Source organism: Bos grunniens, chromosome 10 (genome assembly GCF_055505025.1).
Source record: "Bos grunniens cultivar Pamir isolate PY7600 chromosome 10, Bosgru_T2T1.0, whole genome shotgun sequence".
NCBI lineage: Eukaryota > Metazoa > Chordata > Mammalia > Artiodactyla > Bovidae > Bos > Bos grunniens.
Genome location: NC_141174.1, coordinates 15,990,635 through 16,017,679, shown reverse-complemented (window position 1 = coordinate 16,017,679; position 27,045 = coordinate 15,990,635). Strand labels below are relative to the sequence as shown.

The window sequence follows — 27,045 nt, the reverse complement described above, 5'->3', positions numbered from 1 at the left end:
GCCCTGTCCCTCTACAGCTCCGCGCGCTTCCAGTTACCTGTCTGACCACACGTGCCACAGCACAAAAACGGGACAGTGTCACTCCAAATTAAAATCCCTCAGCGATGTGATGTGAGTTTCGCTACGCCGCTCAACTCCAGGGCTCCTGGCCTCCCAGCTGCTCTGGGCTCTGAGCAGAATGGCTCTGTCTCCCCCTCCTCACCCACCCAGCCCCAACTGCGCATCGCACCTCGTGTGTCCCCCAATCCCTGGTGCGGGGCATAGCTGGGGCACCCTGTCCTGTGGTCATCGCTAGGCAACCCCCGTCCTCTGTGGAGCTCCCCACCCCAGCTCAGACCCTCCAGAGCAGACACCCCCAGCGGGGAATCTGGACTTACTGTGCTCCTCCAGCCCCTGGATCATGTCGAATTTATAGATTTCTTTGGCATAATACTCCGACTCGGTGTTTGCTTGCGTGCAGACGTCTCCCCTCTCCCCATGCACCTCCTCCAGTAGCTCTCGGGTGCTGTTGTAAAGATCCAGGACCTGGATGGGGACACTGGCCAACCCGGATGGATCGGGGGGACTGGTGAGCCTGAGTTTGCTCAAGATCTGTCCCCTAATGGCTTCCACCCGCTTCCTCTTGATGTGGTTGAAGTCCAAGGTGGTGCAAGTGGACATGGAGAGGCTGACCGTGGCAAAGTTCAGCAGGGCCAGGACCACCAGAGCCCTCTGCAAGTGCATCTTCAGGCGGGGGCCAGGGAGAAAGGCCGCAAGGCCTGGCAGGAGGAGACCCCGGCAGTCGTGCAGAAGGAGGGAGGAAAACCAGGCGGCCTCCCTAGATCCCGAAGACTGAGGCTTGGCAAGAAGGTGCATGAACTCACTGCACTGCGAGAGCTTCAGGACTTCCAGGAAGCGCTGGCAACCCTGAGCGCGAAGAAGCCGACTGTGTGCCGTGAAGCTCTGGGTTTCTTCTCCATGTGTCTAAACAGGTTCTGCTGGGCTCTGACTTCTAGCAGGCCAGGTGGAGGGCAAAGCAGAGGGCTGGGAGGGGTGGCAAGGCAGCTGGGAGTGGGAAGGGAGCTGGAGTTTTTCCTTAGGTAAAAATAAATAGAGCGGATATCTGATATTGCCAAACGCCGCTTGGCGATGGGGAGAAAGTGGGTAATTTTAAAGAAGGAGCAGAAGGACCATGGCTGGGTCCCCAAATCAAAATCCTTGCCTTGCCCTGAAGGAGAGTAAGAAAAGAGGATGGAAAAGAAAAGAGAAAAAAATTATTAAAAAATAAAAATCACCAGTGAGTAGGTGGGGAGAGGCAGGGCTAGGCGGCTGCTGGCCCAGCTCAAGGTGGGGCGCAGCGCAACACACACTTGTCTCTCAGGCACACCATTCATGCTTTCTCTTTTGTTTACACTTCCTCGGGGGGGGCTTTCTAAATGACTTTGTTCACGCTGCCTCTCATCTTCATTGGCTGGGATGTGGGCTTATGTTTGCAATTGGAAGGCAGGGGGAGTACAGCCCCTGGAGAGCATCCCCAGTTAATCCACTTGGACGCCCAGGTCACCAGCACCTCGTCTTCTCCCTCGGCCTCTGCTTCTGTTCCCTGATTCTCTTTAAAAAAATAAAAAAAAAGAAAAGACAAATAAAATAGAAGCCAGTTCACTGCACGCCTCCTCCGGAAAGCTGTTATTCCTTCTTTCTCAGGCTTCTTCCCCTATCTCTCGCCTCTCTTGCTCATGCCCTTGGACTTGGCTTTCGGATTCCCTCCCTTTCTCTCCCTCCAGCTTCTCTCTGCCTCTCCCTCTCGCTCAAGCTCCTCTCCCCCTCTCTCTCTCTCGCACACACTCACATGCACACACACTGCTTTCTCTATTTCTCTCTGCTGAAATTTTATACCTCCCTCCCATGACGTTTCTGGCCCCGGGGCGGGGGGCGGGGGTGGGTGGTGAGCGGCGAGGAGGGGGCGAAGAGAGGTGGAGAGTGGAGTGGGTGGGGGGAGGGACCCGAGCACCACGCAGGCTCCTTTGCTGCACGATTTTAATGTTTTAAACAGGCACAGGAAAAGCCGAGCCCATTTGAAAAATACTTTGCGAGTCCCTCTCGATCGACGTGGTAACTGAACTTTTTCTCTCCTCCCCCCTACCCCCCCGCCCCTTGGAGTCACTCCGGCTACACGTTGACTGTTTTTCTGGAAAGTTACGGCCGATGAATCCCCTCCCCTCCTTCTCCCCCAACTCCTTCGCCCTCTCGCCAGCTGTCAGTCGGTCATCTCCTCAGCGGGTCTCTTGCTCCCTCCTAGACGCTCCCCCCTACCCCAGTCCCCCGTCCCCCGGCCTGGCAGGACCCTGGGCTTGGGCCTGGGCACGGCTGCCGTGCCCACCCCTCGGGGCTGGGGTGGGAGAGGTTGACGCCCGGCCTCGGAGCGGGATTGGAGTTAGGTTCAGCCCCGCAGCTATCCTGGCCCCGACTCTTCATTGACAAGACTGTGGAGTCGGGTGGCTCCCGGAAGCTTGGAGATGCTCCAGGGGCCTTGAAAAAGGGGTGGCGTTTTCCGGCAGACCGAGGGTGCCCCCTGGCGAGGCGAGACCGCCAGTGACAGAGGCTCGGTGGGTCGGAGCCGCGAAGGTCTGGAGGGCTGGATGGGGGTAGGCTGGATGCGGGGAGGCTGGATGGGAGGGACCTTGAGGGGGGAGGGGAGGGAGGAGCTGGAGGGCTGGGGGGGTGCGGGGGGGAGCTGGAGGGCGGGGGCAGCTGAAGAGAGGGCTGGTGGGGGGGTGGTTAGGGGCTGGTTGAGGGGAGTCTGCGGGGGTGGTTGGGGAGGTGTGTCATGCCGGGAACCTGGGGAGAAGGGCTCGAAAGAGGGCGAGGAGAAACAAGACGGGGTGCCCTGGGGAACAGCCTCTCTCTCTCTCTCCGGGCCCCACGTGCGCACACGGGCACCTCTCCCTTCCCCGAGCCCCGCTCCGCCGTCGCTCTCGCAGAAATGTCCTCCAGATGTGCGCGGCCTCCCTCCCCGGCCGAGGGTTCCGCGGGGAGCTGCGCCAGCCAGCGCGGAGTCAGCAGTTGGCCCGAGCCCATTTCCCAGATGGGTGAGGGGAGGGTTTTTTTGTTTTTTGTTTTTCCTCTGCCTTCGTTCCTTCTCTCAGCCTAAGTTTCTAGGTCTTTTCTCACCAAAAGTTTCGGGAGGGCAAACCACAATGCCAGCGCCCTTTCCACCCCACTGCCCGCTCACCCCCGACCACCCCACCCCGCTCCGACACGGGATAATCTCCGAATTGATGGCTTTCCAGGGAATCGGTGCTGCTCCCCGCCATCCCATCCCACTCCGCCCCAGCCTGCCTGACCCTGGATCCTAGGACATTAACGGAAAGAACGTTCTCTGCATCCCCAGGGCTGTGGTTGATCAGCTTAAGTTGAGGAAATGAAGACACAGACCTGTTTAAGAGGCTTCACTGCTTGTGAGTGGTGGAGGTGATATTTAATACGGGCTCTCGGGTTTGGGAAGACATTATTTTTATTTGCATAAGAAATGAGGGATCCTAGGTGTATGGCACCCCACTCCAGTATTCTTGCCTGGAAAATCCCGTGGACGGAGGAGCCTGGTAGGCTGCAGTCCATGGGGTCGTGAAGAGTCGGACACGACTGAGCGACTTCACTTTCACTTTTCACTTTCATGCATTGGAGAAGGAAATGGCAACCCACTCCAGTGTTCTTGCTTGGAGAATCCCAGGGACGGGGGAGCCTGATGGGCTGCCGAGTCGGACACGACTGAAGCAACTTAGCAGCAGCAGCAGCAGGTGTAAAAAGGTTAAAGTAACTTGCGTTTGAATTACTTTTAGGTCATATAATCAGGGGGAGTCAACACTGAGATTGGGACACAGGAAGTCTGTTGCCAGCATCTATTCACTTAAATGTGCTGTGCTTAGTCGCTCAGTCCTTTCCAACTCCTTGTGACCCCGTGGACTGTAGCCCACCAGGCTCCTCTGTCTATGGGGATTCTCCAGGCAAGAATACTGGAGTGGGCTGCCATGCCCTCCTCCAGTGCACTTAAATATTATGCTCTATTTCCTCTGTAATTCAGCTATCATTTGAAAAATATTTTTGACACTTACTATATGCCAGGCACTGTTCTAGGCTCTGTGGAGGCAGCAGTGAAAAAAACCAACCAAATCATTCCCTTAAGGACTTTACATTCTAGAAGTGGAGGTAGAACCATGGGGAAGGCAATAACTGATTTAACATATGTAAATAATGTGGTGTGATAAAAGGTAAGTGCCATGGTGGAAAATAAACCAGAGAAGACAGAGTGCCCAGGTTAAGGGGCTGTTGCAATTTAAAATCAGAGAAGGCCTTACTGAGACCTTTAAGTAAATACTTGCAAAATGGGAGGGAAAATTATTAAAGTTATATCCTTCTGGATACCACCTCTACCAATCAGAGTCCACAGGGCAGGGCTCTGACACGTGTATTTTCAACACACTTCACTGGTGATTCAGGTGCTCAGCAAGGTTTGGAAGCCACTATTCCAGGGCTTTTTTCTGCCCAGAGTGAGCATCTTTTGCTTTCAGGAATTTGGGGAAGAAGTGGGAGTGAAGGTTTGGAAACTGGTGGTGGTGATGTGGCTATAAAAAGTGGAAAGAAAATAGAAATGGAGTCAGTATTGCTAAAAGAGCTCTCTAAAATGGAACCAGAAGGCCATTAAGGAAGTATGAATTATGCGAGTCTCAGCCTGAGTAAAACCTAACCTTCTGTCCACTCACTGTCCTAATGAAGGCATCCAGAAGATCTGCCAGAAATTCAAGATACTTATCAGACCCCTATCTTATAATAACTTGTGACAGCCTGTTTACTTATCACTTGTTTTTTGGTTGCTCAGTTCTGTCCGACTCTTTGCGACCCCATGGACTAAAGCACACCAGGCTTCCCTGTCCTTCACTATCTCCTGGAGCTTGCTCAAACTCATGTCTATTGAGTCGGTAATGCCATCCAACCATCTCAACCTCTGTTGGCCCCTTTTCCTCCTGCCCTCAATCTTTCCCAGCATCAGGGTCTTTTCCAATGAATCGGTTCTTTGCATCAGACCCTTACTCTAAAACAATTCTTGATTCCTTAAAGACAAATATTTCCTTTCTAGCATCAGAGAACAGCGTCATGGCCTTTGCCTTTGTAATCTCCTTTCCCTTCCTCTTTCCTGGAACACTCTTGATTTTACCAGAATCTGTGTCTCCCGAATTGCAATTTTCAGACCCCTACCCCCTCAATAAAGCTCTTTATTATTTGCAGCCTCCATATTGATTACTGTTTGACAGCAATTAAAAGAAATGGGAAAATCCTAAGATTAATCCCTTCTTCCTCATCTGGCACCAAGGAAGAAGGGAACAAGGGCTTCGCTGGAGCCTATATTTCATCCATCTTAGATCTTTGGCAGTGAATGTTTATTCAGGTTAAAATCTAACAGGGTATTACTCTCACTGAGAATCAGAACTCATGAGTAAAAGGTTTTAGGGGTAATCTCTAAGAGTCACTACAAGGGAGGAAGCTGAGAAAGTTCTGCAGGGCTACACAGGTAGTATCTGCCAAGCTAGGATGAGGTTTCAACTCTTCTGACATCCAGGCAGTACTGTTGTTGTCACGGGCATGCTAGCACATAGCCCTACCCAGTAAACGTGTGGATAAATGGTTGGACCTAATCATTTATTAGGGATTGAAGAAATCCTACATTCCAGTTTTAGGGTTGGTAATCCCTCTTACACATCTTTGCTTTTGAGAAGCCATCTAAAGCCTTACCCCTAGGATGATGCTGGGGACACTTCACTTTCAGGGCCATGAACTCAAGCTCTGGGGTCCCAGCTGGGAGTCCCCAGTACCAAGGATTGGTCAGTGTTATTGACGTAGGGAACCTTACATGTAGAGTCAATGAAGACTTGATAGTCCCATTAGGCTGGGAATTTGGGGACCATCTTCCTCTACTGGCCCAGGAGACTGGCTGGCACCCAGTCAGTCTCAATACACGCCAGAGAAAAACACCAGTAAGACCTGGTGTCAGAAAAGCATGTGGCTCTGCTGCTTAATACTCAGGTGATTTTCCTCAAGGTACTGTTCTGTACCTCACTGTCTTCAATTGTTGGATAGAAATACTACTTTTGCTCACTTCATGGGGGCTTGGAGGGGTTATCTGTACTTTTGAAAGTTATATTTGATGTGTTGGTTCAACTGCTCTGTCAACTTCTTGAAGGCAGAAATTAAGTATATTGCACTTTGCATCGTAAACCATTTATTAGCACCTGACCCTCAGGGTGTCCATCCAATGGAGACAGTATAACTTATCTTGTCTCCTACAAAGTTGTTATGCATTTTCCATGCGCTAATAACTGTGAAGTTCCTCTGTACATTGACAAGAGCTATACACATGAAAAGGATGAGAATAGTTACTACTATTAATAATAGTGCTTTGCACTTTACAACTTACCTATTTGAACAGATCTACACAGATGTAGGCCCTGATGCTGGGAAAGATTGAAGGCGGGAGGAGAAGGGGACGACAGAGGATGAGATGGTTGGATGGAATCACCGACTCAGTGGACATGAGTCTGAGTAAACTCTGGGAGTTGGTGATGGACAGGGAGGCCTGGTGTGCTGTGCAGTCCATGGGGTTGCAAAGAGTAGGACATGACTGAATGACTGAACTGAACAGAGGTAGGCAGTTTCTAAAGACTAAAACTTTTCACTGTCCCACAGGAGCACCCTCATCAGGATTTAATATGTGGAGATTCCTTCCAAATGTCAGAAAAGGTAGGTTTAGGAAAGATTTGGTTTAAATTTGAGGATGGCACATACACTCCAGGAAACACTGAAGCGGACCCTTTAAGTCCTAGAATGAAAGGGCGGAGCCGTCGTCAGGGACGCGACTGAGCGTCTGGGTTTCCAGGAAGTGACGTCAGGCAGCCGCAGAGATGGAGGACTTGCTGGATCTAGGCGAGGAGCGGCGTCGCGGCCCGGCCACCTCCGTGAGGACCGACTCGGGGCGGGGATCGGGGCCAAGAATTAGCGGGTGGGGAGGGGCGACCCCGCCGGCCCTGGCTTTCCTGAGCCGCCTCGGCCCAGCCTGTCCCTGGCGCCAGGAGCTAGCAGGCTCTGAGCCTTGCGGGGGTGAGGCCGGCGAGGAGGCGGCCTTCCTCGCTCCGCCCCTGGGGCAGCGGTGAGCTCCAATGCTGGCCTAGGGTTTGCTTTCTTCAAAATTCTCAAAGACTGGAAAACAGATCCTTCCCCTGCCGGCCTGTGAGAACGGTGGGAAATTTCCCAGTTTCTCTCCGCTTTCTGGAGCTCCAACTTGCCAACTTCCCAAGGATGGACAGATAGATCTGAGAGTGACTGGAGGGGCCCTGGCGAGGGTCACACTTGCACTCATGCTAGAGCTTTTTCCCTTGACCATGTCATGCCTGGAGTTGAAGTAAAAAACGTACTGTTTTCGGAGTGGAAGGAGGGAAAGGAGTTAGGGAGGGCCTTTCTTTCAACTCATCCCCAGGGGAGGTGGGCGTTACCTCATTTTTAAAGATCGAGGGCGTGGTCGGAAGCGAGATGGGGAGCCCAGAGGTCAGAGGGAGTGTAAAGCTGTTGCATGGGTTGCATCGATTTCCTTATCTCTAGAATGGAGATTTATGTCTCCTTCAAGGAGGTGAAGATGAAATGAGATGTGCCTGGAAAGCATTTAACACAGTAACTGGCATATGCTGAGTTATTAGAAGAGGTTAGCGGCTGTTGCTTCTGAGGTGATTTACCCAAGGTTATAGCCCGGTGTCGGGAAGATCCCCTGGAGGAGGGCATGGCAACCCACTCCAGAATTCTTGCCTGGAGAATCCCATGGACAGAGGAGCCTGAATGGCTACAGTCCATAGGGTCTCAAAGAGTCTGACACAACTGAAGCGGCTTAGCACGTATATATATATAGATAACTGAGCTAGATTCAAGACCCAAGTTCAGTGTGTGTGTGTCTTAAATCCATCATGGGCTCACCAAGCCTTTTTACCTTTAAAATTACTGAAGATCAGAGTCACTAAAAGATTGGCCCACAAGTCTTTAGTTTCTGCTGTGGAATCTCTACATGTCTTGAAGTGCCCTAATAACATCAGATAGCCTCCAAATTGCTAGAGAGGAGATATGAGGAATGGGAGCAAATTGTTCTAGAAAGAAGCAGGTTGCTTGACTGACCAAGGAGAATATTATGTCATCAGGCCTTTCTTGATATGTGTATTTTTTAGTGCCGGGAGAAAATGAGTGTAGTTACTCATTTATTCTTTCAACAAATATTTACTGAGCTCCTTCTGTGTATCAGGCATTGATTGTCCTAGGTGTTAGAAATATAACAGTGAAAAGAAAAACTAAGTCCCTGCCCTCATGGGGCTTATGTTTCAGTGGAGGAAGATGGGCAATAAAGAGACCATACATTTAAAATATATAAAACCAGGTAGTAATGTAGTTTCCCTACCAGTCATTCCTATGGATTTATACAGGGTCTTCCAAAAGTTTAAAACCTTAAAATCCTTGCCAAATATACTAGAGAAACCATCTATAAACAGTAGAGACAAGATCCTTGAAGTTTTGTTTGACCACAATCACTCCGTGTAATATGCCATATTCAGATACCCAATACATGGAAAAGGGCAGCCACAGGTGAAGGAGTAGAATTGTCTACCTTGGGAAGAAAATGAGCTGCTTATTGTCCAAAATATTGTTTCTGTCATTCCTGAAATCTAAATGATTGATTAGAATTTCATGTGTAAACACTACATGAGGGTTTTTATGCAGCTCTCATGTAACTTCTCTCAATTTATTGATGCAGTCAGTTCTTAGAACATCTTAGAACTGAAATTCCAGCAGGGCACAGAAAAAGCCTTCAGAATTTGAAGGCAGAAGATTTTGCTCTTATGTTTATCTGCCACTTTATTGCTTTCCCGGGTCTCAATTACACCATTTGTAAAATGGCCTCAGTCCCAGTCCCTATTATTGTGAAATCAAATGAAGCTACATCAGATGAGATCTAAAAATGCTTACAGTAATGCTGTATTTTTTTAAAGAGCAAAAAAAGAAAAATATAAACATTTCAACACCCTCCAGTCTGCCCAAATAATGTTTGTATGTGCTGCGAGGCATTGGAGACACAGATGGAGCCCTCCACCCTAGGAGGGCTTTGGGAAACACCTGCAAATGGTTCCTTTGATGACTCAGAATTTGAAGTGTTCTGATTCCCAAAGCTGATGTCTCAAAAAATTCTTGTAAGAGCTTTCCTTTAATGTCTGTAAGTACAAATCCAATTAGCATATACGTCAAAGGAAATGCTATCTGTATTTCTCTGGTTTCAGTTTCCATGGAATTTCTTCCCCCACCAAGCCTTTTTGATAACTATTTTCATGCCAAGCTGCAGCTTTGAAATTAGGCCCTCCTGAAATCCCACATCGGGACGTGGGAGCCTTGACCATACTCTGCCTGAGCTGTGGCATGAGCTGCCTGTCCATTCTAGAGGAAGTTCTAGGTGCATTTCTTTGGGTAGAATAGTTCTATGGCCATTAAAAGAAAACATTGTGATCAACGCATGAATTTCCTATTACCATATAGAACTGACTTTGGGCACTTTGTTTGAAGGGTTTGGAGTATTTTCTAAGTGATCAACACATGGGTTTCTTGCCCTACCACATAGAACTGACTTTGGGCACTTTTGTTTGAAGGGTTTGGAACATTTTCTAAGTATGTTCGAGTTGCTCAAATCCCATCCACCCCATGTCATCAGAAACCCAGTCCTTGCTTACCTTGGCAGAAATGTCTTCCTCATAGTGGCTCAGAGACGTTTGAGTCAGCAGCACCTCTCATCTCTCCTTACAGGGGGCCAAGATGGGGCGCCGAGCTCAACAGGAGTCCACCCAAGCCGAGAATCATCTCAGTGGCAAGAATTCCTCTTTGACTCTGACTGCAGAGGTGGGTGCTAAAAAGTTTTCAGCTCTTAACAGTTGGCAGTTACTCAGTGAGCAAGGATTTGGCCTTTCATATTATTATTTTCTTTTTCTTTAATGTCAGCCTTCCTCCTATATTGATTTGGGAATTCCCTTCCCCAGCCTTTGTCCTATTAGCAAGAAATGAAAGAGTAGCTGTTTTCTTTTGATGCCAGACTAGTTTCTCTGCATTGCTTTATATTCCCAGTGAAGAAGTTTTGTACGTTAACTGAAGCAAGGGACTGGGAGCTTTCAAAATCCAGCCAAAATCCGGGTTTTTATTCCTGCCAGATAAAAGCCAGTGAGGCATGCTGGTGACGTAAAGTTGAATTACACAAGTGGACGTTTTGTTCTCAGTGGTGACCTGCGCTTTCTACAGTTTTCAGGCGGGAAGGGAACCCGTACTGGTACTGGCCTTGCTTTCTTGGAAGCTTTTCCAAGTGGCCTGGAATCGTGGGAATTTATCCAGCTTCTCCGCGGAGGGTGGGTAATCTTGATGAGCAATACTTTTGATGCCAGAGCACTATTTTTGGCAGTTTACTCAGGACTTCTTTTCACCCTCCTCTGCCCTGTGTGAAGAAACTTCTGCCCTTTTCTAGAGCTGGCTTCAGGGTAATTCTCACTGTCAGCTTTTCCTCACTTCTCCAGGCTGACTTAGGGCTCGTACTTCTCAATTGCCATGGTACCTGTTTCAGGCCCTCGTTTTCTGTTTATGCGTCTGGCCCACTAGAGAGTGAGTTTCTGGGCAACATGCAACATGGCTACTCAGTTGCCCAGCTCATTAGCCTACAGTGGGTTTATGAGGGCAGCTCTGCTGGGAGGCCTGATGGACCGGGTAGGTAGGTGAGCACAGCATGCTGGGGACAAGACAGACACACTTGACTTACATATCACATAAGTAGGAATATCCTTCACTTTCATCAGAAATAAGTCCTCTACCATGCTTTCAAGCACTCCACATGGGCCTTTCAGTTTCTCTTCTATTTTCTCACTGATTATAGAAATACGGGTACAGAGAAGCAGTTTCCCTCTCAGATAACAATTTTTTATTGTTGTTTAGTTGCTAGATTGTGTCCAACTCTTTGCAGTCCCACGGACTGTAGCCCACCAGGCTCTTCTGTCCGTGGTGTTTCCCAGGCAAGAATACTGAAGTGGGTCGCCATTTCCTTCTCCAAGGGATGTTCTCAACCCAGGGATTGAACCAGCCTCTCCTACATTGGCAGGCAAATTCTATACCACTGAGCCACCCAGGTGACCCCAGATAACAACCATGCCAACACAGAAAAACTGGCGGCTGACTCTTGGCCTCATGGTCTGAAGTCAGTAGGGAGAGGTCGGGGAGGGACTGTGGAGGCCACAGGTAACCACACTTGGAGTAACCACTTCCTGGTCACAGCCGCTGATGTCTGGAGAGTATAGGTCCTGTACTGCCAGCTCTTCTGATTTTCCAAGAGACTCTGGCAGTCTGAAATTTTATGTAAAAGCAACACATTTTTAGAGATCAGTGACTAATTATAATAATTAAATCACTATATGGGCTCTATTAGGCCTGAAGGTTGTCAGTTTGTGACTTTGACCATAGTGCCTCCTTTATAGAGCTTATTAGATTAGCCAGAAAGTTCATTCGGATTTTTCCATAAGAGTGCATGGAAAAACTCAAATGAACTTTTTGGCCAACCCACTGTATTGTATTCTAATTGTTTATCTTCTTGGCTCCCTCAGAAGATGTTCCCTTTTGGAAGGCGAGGGGTGTTTAAAAAAAAACAAAACAATTTTTTTTTTTTTTTTTGGCCATGCTGCATTGGCATTTGGGATTTTAGTTCCCAGACCAGGGATCGAACCTGTGCCTCCTGCAGTGGAGTCGCAGAATCCAGTCACCACTGGACCGCCAAGGAAGTCCCTATCCCCTTTGTTTATCACAGTGCCTGGCACAGAGCAGGCATGCAGAGGGTGAGTGGGGTGAAGTTCATAGTGTGTGATGAGGGCCCTTGGAAGCTGAAGAAGAGTGTTACAGGGTTGGGGTGGCAGGTAGTGGGACATTGGAGGCATAGTGAAAAGGGTACAGTGGAGGGGAGACAGTGAAAGAAGAGCTACCAGACCCAAGCCTGGATCTCAAGAAGCTTGAACTGCAGTGGTGTATGTCTGTGAAGAGAAGATGAGCCAGCCAGTGACCAGGGTAACGGACGTCTGTTCTTGCCCTTTGGCCACTTCAGCCTGTGGGCCAGGGAAGATCCATCCCACACCCAGATCATCAATTCATTTATTTAACAAGTATTTATTGATGCTTACTGTGTGCCAGGCACTGTTTTAGGGGCTTGGCATATTTCAGTGAACAAGAGACAAATCCCATACAGTAATGGAACTTACATTTGCATGCTCGCTGGCAGTCACGAAGGCTAATTACAAGCCAACCCCATTGTGGAGGAGGTTATAAGGAGGAGCCACCTTAAGTGGCGAGGTGAGTGAGCCCAAGATGGGCCGAGGTGTCCTGATGGGAAGTCCTTTGTGGCCCCACCCCGGATCAGCTTCCGGGCTGGGGTCACTAGGCAGGTTTGCCCACTTGCCTTCCCCTGAGCTCAGGTGAGAGTCAGGGCTGTGAGCACCTAAGTCCAGAATAATGCACCTATCAGCATGTCAGCCTTTTTGGAATACCTACTTATTTCCACTGAGCCATGTACTCTTTTTAAAAAAAAAAAAACAACTCTGGGCCTTAGTATTTTTTCTGGGAAAACATGATGAAAAGTCATTCTGTTCTTTACCTACCTGGTGCCTCTGACAGCAAAATGCCAGTAAGAATTCCAGGATTCCTTCTCTCCCTGAGTTAATTGAGGTTTAAAGCAGTGTGGGCAGCCTCCCTCAGGCCAGATGCACACTGTGCTGTGTGGGACTTTTTGACTGATTCTTTCTAAAATTAGATTTCTAAGACTTGTGTGTGTGCCCATTTACATTCCAGTTCTGAATATATTACTTGATATATTTATTTTTGTCCTCTCACTGAGTATATTCTAGGATGAAGCTATTCATGAAAACATAAATATGGTACCTGGGGGCTGTCAGACATACTGCAATTACTTTTTAAAAAATTTTTTTAATTTTATTTTTGGCTGCACTGGGTCTTTGCTGCCGCACACGGGCATTCTCTAGTTGCAGCGAGCAAGGGGCTGCTCTCTGGCTGTAGTGTGCGGGCTTCTCATTGCAGTGGCTTCTCCTGTTGCGGAGCACGGTCTCTGGAGCGACATGTAGGCTCAGTAGCTGTGATCCATGCGCTTAGTTGCCCCGTGGCATGTGGAATCTTCCTGGAGCAGGGATTGAATTCCTGTCCCCTGCATTAGCAGGCAGATGCTTAACCACTGGACTACCAGGGAAGTCCTGGAGTTACTTTGGATCCATGTAGTAATTAGTTCCAGAGAAGGCAGTGGCACCCCACTCCAGTACTCTTGCCTGGAAGATTGCATGGATGGAGGAGCCTGGTGGGCTACAGTCCATGGGGTCGCTAAGAGTCGGACACGGCGGAGTGACTTCACTTTCACTTTTCACTTTCATGCATTGGAGAAGGCAATGGCAGCCCACTCCAGTGTTCTTGCCTGGAGAATCCCAGGGATGGGGGAGCCTGGTGGGCTGCCGTCTATGGGGTCGCACAGAGTCGGACATGACTGAAGTGACTTAGCAGCAGTAATTAGTTCAAACAAATGATGATTTTTTTACTTTATTAATTTTTCAAAATATTATTTATTTTGTTGCGCCTGGTCTTAGCTGCAATCTTTTAGTTATGGCAAGCAAACTTTCAGCTGGGACATGCAAGGTGTAGTTCCCTGTCCAGGGCTCACATTGGGAGTGTGAAGTCTTAGACACGGGGCCATATGAGAAATCCCAAATGATGACTTTAAAGTGAGGTGGCAGGCGGGGAACTCATACAGGAAGTCTGGCAGCGGTCTGCTGAAATAGAGGGAACACAGGCTTGGCATCAGAAAGACCAGGGCTCGAGCCTGGACTCTGCTAATTGCCTGGATCTTGAACAAACCCACTAAGCTCTCTAATCCTCCGTTTCATTATCTGTCAAACAGTGGTAACAACACCACCAGGTTGATGTGAGGATTAAGTGAGATATGCGTTTAAAAGCACTTTAATAAACTTAAAGGCACAGAACAAATGTTCATTCATTCAGTGAGTGGTGAATAAGAATATTTGGACAGAGCTTTGCTCTTGTTATTGAAGGGCTGCAGAGAAGGAGGATGTGAGCCTGGTCTCTTTTAGAACTGGAAGTCTTTCCAAGGGTTGCTACTCATTTATCCACAGGCTGACGAGTAACAATATGAAGCAGGTTTTTTGCTTTCTAGATGCAGTGGGCATTCCTCCCAAAGGGTGGACAAGGACACAGGCCTCAGGGTCGGACAGCCATGGGCTGGAATCCTGTCTGTGCCACAGGTTAGCTCAGTGGCTCAGCAAGTTTCTTAACCTTTTCAAACCTCAGTTTCCTCATTGGTAAAATGTTGTCGTTCATTCGCCAAGTTGTGTCTGACTCTTTGACCCCATGGATTATAGCACACCAGGCTTCTCTGTCCTTCACCATCTCCCAGATCTTGCTCAAACTCATGTCCATAGAGTTGGTGATGCCATCCAACCATCTCATCCTCTGCCACCCTCTTTTCCTCCTGTCTTCAACCTTTCCCAGCGTTAGGGTCTTTGCCAGTGAGTTGACTCTTTGCATCAGCTACAGCATCAGTCCTTCCAATGAATATTCAGGGTTCATTTCCTTTAGGATTGACTGGTTTGATCTGCTTGCTGTGCATGGGACTCTCAAGAGTTTACTCCAGCACCATAATTCAAAAGCATCAATTCTTTGGCACTCAGCCTTCTTTATGGCCCAATTCTCACATCTGTACATTACTTGAAAAATCATATCTTTGACTATACAGACCTTTGTCGGCAAAGTGATGTCTCTGCTTTTTAATATGCTGTCTGGGTTTGTCATAGCTTTTCTTCCAAGGAGCAAGTGTGTTTTAATTTTGTGGCTGCAGTCACCATCCCCAGTGATTTTGGAGCCCAAGAAAATAAAATCTGTCTCTGATTCCACTTTTGCCCCTTCTATTTGCCATGAAGTGATGGGATCAGATGCCATGATCTTAGTTTTTTAAATGTTGAGTTTTAAGCCAGCTTTTTTACTCTCCTCTTTCACCCTCATCAAGAGGCTCTTTAGTTCCTCTTCACTTTCTGCCATTAGGGTGGTATCATCTGCATATCTGAGATTGTTGATATTTCTCCCGGCAATCTTGATTCCAGCTTGTGATTTATCCAGCCCCGCATTGCACATGATGTATTCTGCATATAAGTTAAATAAGGAAGGTGACAATATACAGCATTGACATACTCCTTTCCCAATTTTTAACCAGTTTGTTGTTTCATGTCCGGTTATAACTGTTGCTTCTTGACCTGAAAACAGGTTTCTCAGGAGGCAGATAAGGTGGTCTGCTATTTCCATCTCTTTAAGAATTTTCCACAGTTTGTTGTGATCCACACAGTCAAAGGCTTTAGTGTAGTCAATGAAGCAGGAGAAGATTTTCTTTGAAATTCTCTTGCTTTTTCTGTGATCCAACAGATGTTGGCAATTTGATCTCTGGTTCCTCTGCCTTTTCTAAATCCTGCTTGAACATCTGGAAGTTCTTGGTTCGTGTGTTGCTGAAGCCTAGTGTGATGGATTTTGAGCATTACATTGCTAGCATGTGGGCTTCCCTGATAGTTCAGTTGGTAAAGAATCCACCTGCAATGCAGGAGACTCCGGTTCAGTTCCTAGGTTGGGAAGATCCGCTGGAGAAGAGATAGGCTACCAACTCCAGTATTCTGGCCTGGAGAATTCCAAGGACTACAGTCCATGGGGCCGCAAAGAGTCCGACTTGACTTGCTAGCATGTGAAATGAGTGCAATTATGTGGTAGTTTGAACATTCTTTGGCATCGCCTTTCTTTGGGATTGAATAGGATGGCCAGAAAGAAAAAACAAGATAAGCATGTGTAAAGTAAGCCCTTAACCCAGTTTGACACATAAGTGCTCATTATATTATTATCTCTCCAGAGCTTGGGTATTCTATTATTGTGCCTTAACCCTCTCTACTGAGGTTGAAAGCTGGTGGCCTTCAGGCTAGTCTTAGCCTATAGTCAAGTCTTCTTTGATCCAGACAGAGTTAAGCACTTTTTAAACTTGGGTGTTATCTTTTGTAAATTAGGAAACTTTATGTGAAAATCCAGATTTGGGGCTCCTCTTTGAAACCAGGCTGGCATTCCCCCTGGCAGCAGTTGGCCTGAGCTGATTAAGGTGCTTGCTTCCACATGGCCTGCCCTCTCCAGCTCACGCTTTCTTACTTGAATACACCTGGTCAGATTTACTCACATCTGATGTGCCTGACTCCTGTTTCCATTTGAGTTTAAAACTCCTGCTCTTTTAGGATGGATTGATTTTCCAGGTATCCTTATGTATCTATGGGTATTAAATGTGACTGCACGCATCAGAAACTCAGCCGCAGGGCTTGGAGCAGACGGGAGTGGTTTTCCTCACAGCAAGAAGCCCAGTGGCGGGCAGGGCAGGTACGGTCACGGGGGAGGGCCCTGGGTCGCCCTCTCCCCTTCTGGATGCCCGCTCTGCCCTCTGGAGCTTGTAATGCGTTCTCGTGATTGTTGACATCATAGTCGGTCATTCCCCACAGATGTGATCTGTAGTCTAGGTGAGGAGAGAGGGAAGGGGGGAAGAGTCCAGGGTCCTACCAAGAAACTCTGTGCCTTCTTGACAGGAAAGTGATAGCCAGAGACTTCACCAAGTAGACTTTCCTAGTTACATGTCATCGGTCAGAACTAGGTCTTAAAACCACTTTAAATTTCAAAGGAGTTTTTCAGCTGGGCACGTTGCCATACCCATCACATTGGGGTTTGGGGGGTTAGGGAGAAGAGGAATCACTGAGTAGGCAATTTATGACATATCAATTAAAAAAGATGTATGCAAAGATTTTTTTCTCCTAGGCTTGGGTATAAAAGGAAAGAATTATTTTTAGTAGCCAAAAAAAGAAAAAATAATCCACATTCCTCTCCAGTTTTCTAATTTGGGGTTGTATAGAGTTCAGAGAAAATCTGTATGCCCCGAAGTTCCAAGATACTCGATGCACTTGCCAGTGTTGTCCCTTCTCCACCTTTTCCTTCTTCCTGTTTTATCTGTAACCATTCAGGATTTTCTACCTGTAGAGTACCTGTGACTCAGCCCAGGTAATTAGACTCTTCCTCCCTCTCTGAAAGAAGAGGAAGGGTCTCTTTAGTTGCTTGCTGCTGCTGCTGCTAAGTCGCTTTAGTCATGTCCGACTCTGTGCGACCCCATAGACGGCAGCCCACCAGGCTCCCCTGTCCCTGGGATTCCCCAGGCAAGAACACCGGAGTGGGTTGCCATTTCCTTCTCCAATGCATGAACATGAAAAGTGAAAGTGAAGTTGCTCAGTCATGTCCGACTCTTCGTGACTCCGTGGACTGCAGCCCATCAGGCCCTCTGTCCGTGGGATTTTCCAGGCAAGAGTACTGGAGTGGGGTGCCATTGCCTTAGTTGCTTGGTCAATCTGCTGCTGCTGCTGCTAAGTCGCTTCAGTCGTGTCCGACTCTGTGCGACCCCATAGACAGCAGCCCACCAGGCTCCCCCATCCCTGGGATTCTCCAGGCAAGAACACTGGAGTGGGTTGCCATTTCCTTCTCCAATGCATGAAAGTGAAAAGTGAAAGGGAAGTCGCTCAGTCGTGTCCGACTCTAGCAACCCCATGGACTGCAGCCAACCATATAAATTTTTAAAAAATTTTAAAGAATTTACCTGTCTAATCATACTGATGAACCAGAAAGATGAGCTCTTTCAGTAGTTTTACTAGCTCGGAGTTGACTATAGAGTCCTGTTGGATTAGGTAATGCACATAAAGGTCCCTGCACAAAGGCACCTCTCAAGAAGTTGTAAGTACTTAGAAGGTTTATGACTGCACCCCTCGTGTGTGTGTGTGTGTGTGTGTGTGTGTTTGCCACTTGTCACCAATCAGGCTTAGATCACTAGATGCATGGTTCAGTTAGCAATTCAGGTTGGTGTTACAACTGTGGACACTTTAACTGGTGCCCTGATAAGCATCTCCACATCTGTAGTGAATAACTTTCTCTGGAAGAGCAGCCCTGGGCATTAAACTGGATTTCTGTTCCTGAATTTCACCGTGTGTCAGTTCAAATGATACTGCGCCTACTCAGCCTCAAGAAAAGACCTGGACACTTTCTCCTGGGAAGTGACACTGCCGTACACTGAGGTTGGGGAAGAGGAATCTCGTGGCAGAACCTCTCAGGACTGGCCTGTTTTTTGTTTGGGGGGATTTTTTTTTTTTTTTGGCTGCCTGGTGAGGCCTGTGGGATTTTAGTTCCCCAACCAGGGATTGAATGTGGGCCCTCAGCAGTGAGAACACAGAGTCCTAACCACTGGACTGCCAGGGGATTCCCTTGCCTGTTTTCTCAATGAGTATTTCTCAGCTGGGTCTAGACCAGTTTGTAGCTTAGCTTCCATTTTGCAGATTGTCCTTGTAATAATAATAATGATAGCTGACACTGGAGCAGCTGCCAGTTACACACACTGTCCTATTTAAGCCTTGTGGTCACTCCTGAAGTGGGTCTCATTTTAGCTCCGAGGACACCGAGCCTTCAAGGAGTCGAGTGACCTATCCACAGTCCTTCAGCTAACATATGACTCTCCTCTCTCTCCCTCCAGGCAGGTGCTTAATCACCACTTCTCCTACCTCCTGGATGGTTAGATGCACAGACGTCCCAGTATAGAGAAAGACTTTTGGAGGGAGCTGACAGACTTTTGGGTTTTCCTCTTGGAATCCTTTTGGTGAGGATGTGAGTTCTCACTTGATCATCCTTATTCGTCCACTTGTCTGGAAAAGCGTTTGAGACACAGCTGTTCTCTTTTCTCTTCCTCCTCCGGGGGCCCCCCTCCCCGCCCCCCCGCGGCCACCATCCCTCTGGTGCTCCTCTCAGGACGCAGAACTGAAATTCAGCCAGATTCTCTTGCAGGAATCTGAGCAATGCTGCTGGGCTCATGTTCCCAAATTAGGCCAGTTTCCTCATCCCCCAGCAGCTCCTCTCAGCTGGAGCTCCCCTGGCAAATTGTATTACGTCTCTTGCCCTCCGCCTATTCCTCACTGGTCTGCCAGCAGGCAGTTATTTTCAGCCCAGCTAGGGTTATCTGCTGACCCTTTTTGGTGACATTTTTTCTTCTTTCTCACAAAAATAACTTTCCTAGATTAGTCACATTTTTCAGCCTTTTTCGTAGTCCCTCTCCAACAGGCTGGGTTGAATGATGCTTCTGACAATGTCGTTCAGAGAGGAATACAGGGGAATCCACCGTGGACCCGTTCACAAGGAATGTGTTTTCCACCCTTGTCTTCAGGTCACGTTCCGTATGCCTGACTTTTGAACTCTCCCTCGGAGATGGGCCCGTGTGCTTCACCGACCCATCCCTGGGGCTGCTCACTGTGTAGGCGGGAACATCATCCCCGGGGGTAGATCACCCGGTTGGGAACAGCATTCACGATTCCCCTACAGCGCTTCCTCGGGCTCTGTCAATGCTCCAGGGCACTGCCGCACGCCTCCTGCTTAGTTCAGTCCAGTCGCTCTTTTCGAACTCATGGACTGCAGCACGCCAGGCTTCCCTGTCCCTCACCAACTCCTGGAGCTTGCTCAAACTCAAGTCCATCGAGTCGGTGACGCCATCCAACCATCTCATCCTCTGTCATCCCCTTCTCCTCCCGCCTTCAATCTTTCTCAGCATCAGGGTCTTTTCTAATGAGTCAGTTCTTCACATCAGGTGGCAAAAGTATTGGAGTTTCAGCTTCAGCATCAGTCCTTCCAATGAATATTCAGGACTGATTTCCTTTAGGATGGACTGGTTGGATCTTGCAGTCCAAGGGACTCTCAAGAATCTTATCCAACACCACAGTTCAAAAGTATCAGTTTTTTGGTGCTCATCTTTCTTTATGGTCCAACTCTCACAGCCGTACATGACTCCTGGGAAAACCATAGCTTTGACTAGATGGACCTTTGTCACCAAAGTAATGTCTCTGCTTTTAAATATGCTCTCTAGGTTGGTCATAGCTTTTCTTCCAAGGAACAAGCGTCTTTTTTTTTTTTTTTTAAACTTTACATAATTGTATTAGTTTTGCCAAATACCAAAATGAATCCGCCACAGGTATACATGTGTTCCCCATCCTGAACCCTCCTCCCTCCTCCCTCCCCATACCATCCCTCTGGGTCGTCCCAGTGCACTAGCCCCAAGCATCCAGGAACAAGCGTCTTTTAATTTCATGGCTGCAGTCACCATCTGCAGTGATTTTGGAGCCCAAGAAAATAAAGTCTCTCACTGTTTCCATTGTTTCCCTGTCTATTTGTGATGAAGTGATGGGACTGAATGCCATGATCTTGGTGTTTTGAATGTACAGTTTTAAGCCAGCTTTTTCACTCTCCTCTTTCACTTTCATCAAGAGGCTCTTTAGTTCTTCTTCGCTTTCTGCCATAAGGATGGTGTCATCTGCATATCTGAGGTTATTGATATTTATCTCAGCAGTCTTGATTCCAGCCTGTGCTTCATCCAGCCCAGCATTTCACATGATGTACTCTGCACAGAAGTTAAATAAGCAGGGTGACAATATGCAGTCTTGGCGTACTCCTTTCCTAATATGAAACCAATCCGTTGTTCCATGTCCAGTTCTAACTGTTGCTTCTTGACCTGTATACAGATTTCTCAGGAGGCAAGTAAGGTGGTCTGGTATTACCATCTCTTTAGGAATTTTCCACAGTTTGTTGTGAACCACACAGTCAAAGGCTTTGGTGTAGTAAATAAAGCAGAAGTAGATGTTTCCTTCAACTATGTGTAAAACTGGCTTCGTTCAGAAAGGTGGTGCTTGAAGAGCACCTAAAATTCCTTCCCTTTCCTATGGGGAGGGTTAAGTCAGAACTACATGGGACAGTTTATTTAGCTCAGTGCTCCAATAAGTTAGCTATTGTTACTATCTGTACAACCTGAGAAGTAGAAACAATGATCATTTTATCTTTAATCTCAGCTCTGCCAATTCCTCAGTGTCTATCCTGGACAGTTTGCTTAACCACTCTGAGCCTGTTCCTCATCTGCTGAATGGAGCTGATAGTAATAACTATCTTCTATGGTTGCTGGTAGATTAAATAAGAGAATGTAAAAAGCTCTTAGGACAGTGCTTGCCACATGCTAACTATTATTGTCATTATTTGTGTCATATTAAGAAGCAGAGACATTACTTTGCCAACAAAGGTCCATCTAGTCAAGGGTATGGTTTTTCCTTTCTAGTCAAGGCTATGGATTTGAGAGTTGGACTATAAAGAAAGCTGAGCCCCAAGGAATTGATGCTTTTGAACTGTGGTCTTGGAGAAGACTCTTGAAAATTCCTTGGACAGCAAGGAGATCCAACCAGTCAATCCTAAAGTTAGGAGATCAGTCCTGGGTGTTCATTGGAAGGACTGATGTTGAAGCTGAAACTCCAATACTTTGGCTACCTGATGTGAAGAGCTGACTCATTTGAAAAGACCCTAATGCTGGGAAAGATTGAGGGCAGGAGGAGAAGGGGATGACAGAGGATGAGATGGCTGGATGGCATCACCAACTCAATGGACATGAGTTTGGGTAAACTCTGGGAGTTGGTGATGGACAGGGAGGCCTGGTTCATGGGGTCGCAAAGAGTTGGACACGACTGAGTGACTGAACTGAACTGATGAGAATTAAAAAGTATTCTCAGTTTATCCTCAGATGCAGTTCTGTTCATGATACAGAGATTTTCTTATTTGCTAATACCTTTTCATCTTCTTTTCACAACCCGGGCCTCTGTCTAAAGGTTGGCGGTCTTTTCAAAGAATGATCCTTAATTGCTGACTTAACATCATTTTGTTGTTCTGGGGCACATGGGTTGAAAATGAAGAGGGCAGGAATGACCTTGGTGATCTCAGTGACCTTGGAGTAGAGGGTGACATCCATTCATTTCTTCATTCATTCACTTATGAAACTTGATTGAGAGCTTTCTGTGTGCCAGGCTTGAAGCTGGCAGTATGGTGATAAACCAGACATGCTCCCAGTCCACTTAGAACCTTCCTCTCAGAGCTGCAGAGAACTAACTGACAGGTTGGGGTGAACACAGAAGGATATGGGAATGCTATCACTGAACCCTTTTACTCTTAGGGACATCTGGAAAGGTGGTCTAGGAAAAAATCGTGTTTGAGTTGAGACTTGAAGGATGAGTAGAAGTTAGCCAAGGGAAGGGGTGGGCCAGAGTGGGCCAAGGAAGGGAGAATACTTCAAGTAGAGGCATGAGCACATGCCAGGTTTTGGAGATGAGGGAGAGCATGGCACATCAGATTTGTTAGTGGAGCAGTTGACCATTCAGGCAATGGAGTGGTGGTCCTCAGTGACTTTTGCAAGCAATGTCACGTTTTTCCAGTATTCAAAAAATAGCCCCCTTGCCTTTTTTGAAAATGAACCATATAAGGCCAGCATTTCTTGTTTGACACTGAAATAATTGGCAATATCATGAGATTTAGATTCTGACATTTCAATATTTTTCAATGTTTCTTGTTCATTGATGCATCTTCAATGTAGCCATTGCACTTCTCTCCCTATGCATGTATGTTGTCTGAACTTTTGAGATGTGCTTAAGTATAGTATTGATGGCTTGGAAACTCTTCTGGCTCATTCTTTATAAGGAAGGGCTTAGTGCCTGTGACCTCTTACTACTTTGTTGCCTCAAGAAAGATGAGAACCCTTGTCTTTTTCTTCTCAGCATTCCTAATTTGCATATACATGATTGTCAAACATAGGTCGAATCAACTTAAAAAATAGTCGCAACCTAAAAGTTCAGTCACAACCTAAAAAGTTATAGTTTGTTTGGCAGGAATTTTTAGGGCTTAAGCCTGGGAGGCAGCATTTAAGTAGCCCTGAGACAGGGCTCCAAGGAGCCAAGTGGAGGAGCCAGGTTATATAGAAGTTTTGCAACAAAGGGCAGGGAATCTGAACATCAAAAATTTTTATTAATCAAAACCAGATAACCCAAGTTAAGGAATTTAGTGCTTTTCTATGTATGGGAAGATGCAAGAGTCTGGGCTCACTGAAATCATTCCTTTCATATGCATCTCAGCTATCTGGGGCCAGCATCCTGTGTTTTTTGATATCTGGAGCTTCCTCACCGTAGGGAGTGGCTGCAGTCTGATGGCTGCTACGTTGCAGGTGTTCTTCTTGAGTGCCTTTAGGGCTCACCAGCTCATATTCAGTCAGTTCAGTTCAGTCGCTGAGTCGCATCTGACTCTGCAACCCCGTGGACTGCAGCACGCCAGGCCTCCCTGTCCATCACCAGCTCCCGGAGTTCACTCAGACTCATGTCCATGGAGTCTGTGATGCCATCGAGCCATCTCATCTTCTGTCGTCCCCTTCCCCTCCTGCCTTCAGTATTGGAGGGTTGCGCAGTTATCATTGATGACTGTGACATCCTGTTTACTGATGTGGCAGGAAATAATCCATTTCTCAGTCACATCTGACCTGTTTGCTGTGGGTCTCACTCTACTGTAATATTGGAATTTGGTTTGACTCCTTGAAGGAGTAGACTACTGACTTATGTTAAGAGATTTTCTTTTTCTTTTTTTGTACATGAAAATTTTCATGGTAATAATACTTTTGTTGTAATGAAAATTGACTTAATATTTCAAGCAAAGTTCCCAGAGCAGACTTCTGAGAATCTTTGAGTGTACTTAGCATTCTGGTAGGAAAAAATAAATTGAGAAGTAAAGAAATGGGTTCTGTTCAGTTGCTCAGTCATGTTCAACTCTTTGCAACCCCATGGACCGCAGCATGCCAGGCTTCCCTGTCCATTACCAACTCCTGGAGCTTGCTCAAACTTAAGCCACTATAAACTCTCCTGGACTGAGTCATTTGCCTCATGACTGGTCTCTCCTTTTAGGGTGAAAGGATGCAATGGTTAGATGGCATCAGCGACTCAATGGACATGAGTTTGAGTAAACTCTGGGAGTTGGTGATGGACAGGGAGGCCTAGTGTGCTGCAGTCCATGAGGTCGCAAAGTCAGACACGTCTTAGCAACTAAACTGAACTTTCTTGTTCTCCTGTAGGTCAGCTGCAGTGGTCTTATAAAATGTACATAATTCATTTCATACTCAGAGCCATTTCAAGGACACCCATTGCCCTCAGGGCGAACAATCCCAAATGCTTTGCCCCTTTGTGATTTGGGCCTTCCTGTGTCTCTACCCCCATCTCACACCTGCTTCCTTGTGGCAGTCACAGGGAGTCTTTACTTTGCTATATGATTCTAGTTCCCTAGAGTACTGTAATTCCATAGGATAATTCTCTGAAATACTTATCTAGACTCTTTGCTGGGCTGACTCTGAAACCATTTGGTGGTGTTTGCGGGGTTCCAAAGAGCTCCAGTACCGTAGTCTTTCATGTCTCAGAGAAGAATTCAGCAAGTGCAAAGTGGTGGATAATAAGTAATTTATTAGGCTAGGACACTTGAGAGACTTACAGGCGGGCTGGTGAGAGGATGCTGTGCCCTGAGAATCATACTGGGCTACAATTCAGTCAAACAAAAAGTGGGGAGAGGGAAAAGAACTTCTTTGTCATTCCTGAGTAGATGTCCTGCTTCCCTTATCAGCTCCTCCTCCAGGTCGAGCAGGGGGCTTTGTTGGCCCCTACACAGTCAAGCAGGGTCCACAAAGTGCTGTTTTTCATGTTTGCAGAGAGCATGTCCTAGGGATCATTAACTCACTGAGCTTACTGGGCAGAATGTGGCTTTCATGCCATTGTTGTATTGTTTTGGAGCATGTCCCGTGCTTCGGCTGCATGGTTTTGTGCTTAAGCAAACCTGTTCTTCTGAGTCATCATTAACTTGCTGGGGTCTCCTGTTTTTTTTGCCTTTTTTTTTTTTAATTTATAATCTCCTAGTGGGATTAACTAATCACCTACATTGTCCCTCCACTCTGTCCCTATCAACTCCAAGGTCTTCGAAGGGTTCAGCTTGAATATCCTTTTATTTAAATGAGAATATTCTTATTTAAATTAGCGCCCTGTATTGTACTCTCTCATAGTACTTTTTTTTTTTTTAGTTTCCTACATTTCCTCTATCACCTCACCTGCAGCTTGTCACTGTATGTCTTTGTCATTGTTCAGGTGCGTCTCCCTCACTACCTACTCTTTCCAGGAGTTCCTGTTCTGCTCCCATGAGCTGCACCTTGTAGGTCCCCAGTCCAGTGAATGGGGCCCAGGTGTGTGTGGGGGGGTGATGCGTTCAGTTCAGGGATAAAGTTAGTTTGAGGGGCCTGTGAGACCACTAGCTGGAGGTCAGTCAGGAGGCTTTGACTATGGGACCTGTGCTTTGGACTGGGCTCCGAGCTGGAGCCAAAGGTTTGGGAGTCATTGCTATTAAGGTGGTAAATGAGAACCCAACTCTAGTTAAAGGGGAGTCAGTAGAACCCGAGGAACACCCACATTTAAGCCACACATAGCCAAAGAAAAGCTCACAAGAGGAGACCGAGGAGGATGGCCAGAGGGGAGAGGGCAACAGCAGGTCCCTTTGGCGTCCAGAACCAAGATAAGAGAGAGGGTCAAGGACTCAGGGGTCAAGAGCGATTCATGCCCCTAAGAGGGTCCAGGAAGACCAGACCCTCCCTCTGGAGCAGGATCTATTTGATTGAGCAACTGAGGCTTCCCTGTACTCACAGGGAAGCAGTCAGAGAGGGGCGGCGTGCACCTGATGCAGTCCCACACGCCCCACACCAGGTAGGTTCTCAAATATTGTTGAAAGAATTGCATGAATAATTATGACACTCCCATCTCCTTCCCAGATCTTTTTTCTCCTTTTCTTCTGTTATTGAGCATTCCTCTGCTTCTCCCTTTTTCCCTCTTCTTTCTCTTTTTCCTGTCTCTTCCTGTTTTTCATTCTTTACCAGTGATAACAGAGAACTCCATCCCCTATACCACCGCCTTTTGCCCATCCATTCTTACATATTTTTATTGATGTATTTATAAGAGCACTTTATCCTTTCATTCATTTATTCACTTATTATTTGTACATTTCATATACACTTTCCAATGCAAAAATGAGTATGATAACTCCATACCTAGTTATATAGACCACAAACTTTTGTTCAGTTGCTCAGTTGTGTCTGACTCTTTGCAACCTCGTGGACTGTAGCACACCAGACTTCCTTGTCCTTCACTATCTCCCAGATTTTGCTCAAACTCATGTCCATTGAGTTGATGATGCCATCCAACCATTTCATCCTCTGTCACCCCCTTCTCCTACCCTCAGTCTTTCCCAGCATCAGGGTCTTTTCCAGTGAGTCAACTCTTTACATCACATGGCCAAAGTACTAGAGCTTCAGCATCAATCCTTCCAATGAATATTCAGTGTTGCTTTCCTTTAGGATTGACTGGTTTGATCTCCTTGTGGTCCAAGGGACTCTCAAGAGTCTTCTCCAACACCACAGTTCAGAAGCATCAGTTCTTCGGCGCTCGGCTTTCTTTATGGTCCAACTCTCACATCCATACATGACTACTGGAAAAACCATAGCTTTGACTATATGGATCTTTGTCAGCAAAGTGATATATCTGCTTTTTAATATACTGTCTAGGTTTGTCATAGCTTTTCTTCCAAGGAGCAAGTGTCTTTTAATTTCATGGCTGCAGTCACCATCTGCAGGATTTTGGAGCTCAAGAAAATAAAGTCTCTCACTGTTTCCATTGTTTCCCCATCTATTTGTGATGAAGTGATGGGACTGGATGCCATGATCTTAGTTTTCTGAATGTTGAGCTTTAAGCCAACTTTTTCACTCTCCTCTTTCACCTTCATCAAGAGGCTCTTTAGTTCCTCTTTGCTTTGTGCCATTAGGGAGGTGTCATCTGAATATCTGAGCTTATTGATATTTCTCCCTGCAATCTTGATTCTAGCTTGAGCCTCATCCAGTCTGGTATTTTGCATGATGTACTGTGCATAGAAATTAAGAAAACAGGT

The 27,045-nt window shown here is 46.9% G+C and overlaps 2 protein-coding genes across 10 annotated transcripts in view; one reads left to right on the top strand and one right to left on the bottom strand.

Annotated features, from left to right (window-relative positions):
- The window catches only part of TGFB3 (transforming growth factor beta 3), a 33,210-nt gene extending 23,289 nt beyond the window's left edge, over positions 1-9,921 (bottom strand). Inside the window, exons 1-2 of one of the 3 annotated variants that reach the window (XM_086319584.1) lie at positions 9,783-9,921; positions 378-1,207 (exon numbers count right to left, since the gene is read on the bottom strand). In XM_086319584.1, coding sequence (XP_086175710.1) covers positions 378-855 — 478 coding nt within the window. In that variant the 5' untranslated portion in view covers positions 856-1,207; positions 9,783-9,921. Of the gene's footprint in view, positions 1-377; positions 1,845-9,782 lie in introns of those variants that run through there. The other 2 variants (XM_086319583.1, XM_086319582.1) reach the window with 2 other exon arrangements.
- The window catches only part of IFT43 (intraflagellar transport 43), a 107,459-nt gene continuing 83,474 nt past the window's right edge, over positions 3,061-27,045 (top strand). For 3 of the 7 annotated variants that reach the window (XR_015133964.1, XM_086319586.1, XM_086319590.1), the window contains exons 1-2: positions 6,923-6,986; positions 9,856-9,948. Coding sequence is in view for 6 of the 7 variants with exons in the window: in XM_086319586.1 (XP_086175712.1) it covers positions 6,933-6,986; positions 9,856-9,948 (147 nt within the window). In the remaining variant the exon portion in view is untranslated. Of the gene's footprint in view, positions 3,438-6,717; positions 6,772-6,922; positions 7,267-9,855; positions 9,949-16,419; positions 16,540-27,045 lie in introns of those variants that run through there. The other 4 variants (XM_086319587.1, XM_086319591.1, XM_086319589.1 and 1 more) reach the window with 3 other exon arrangements.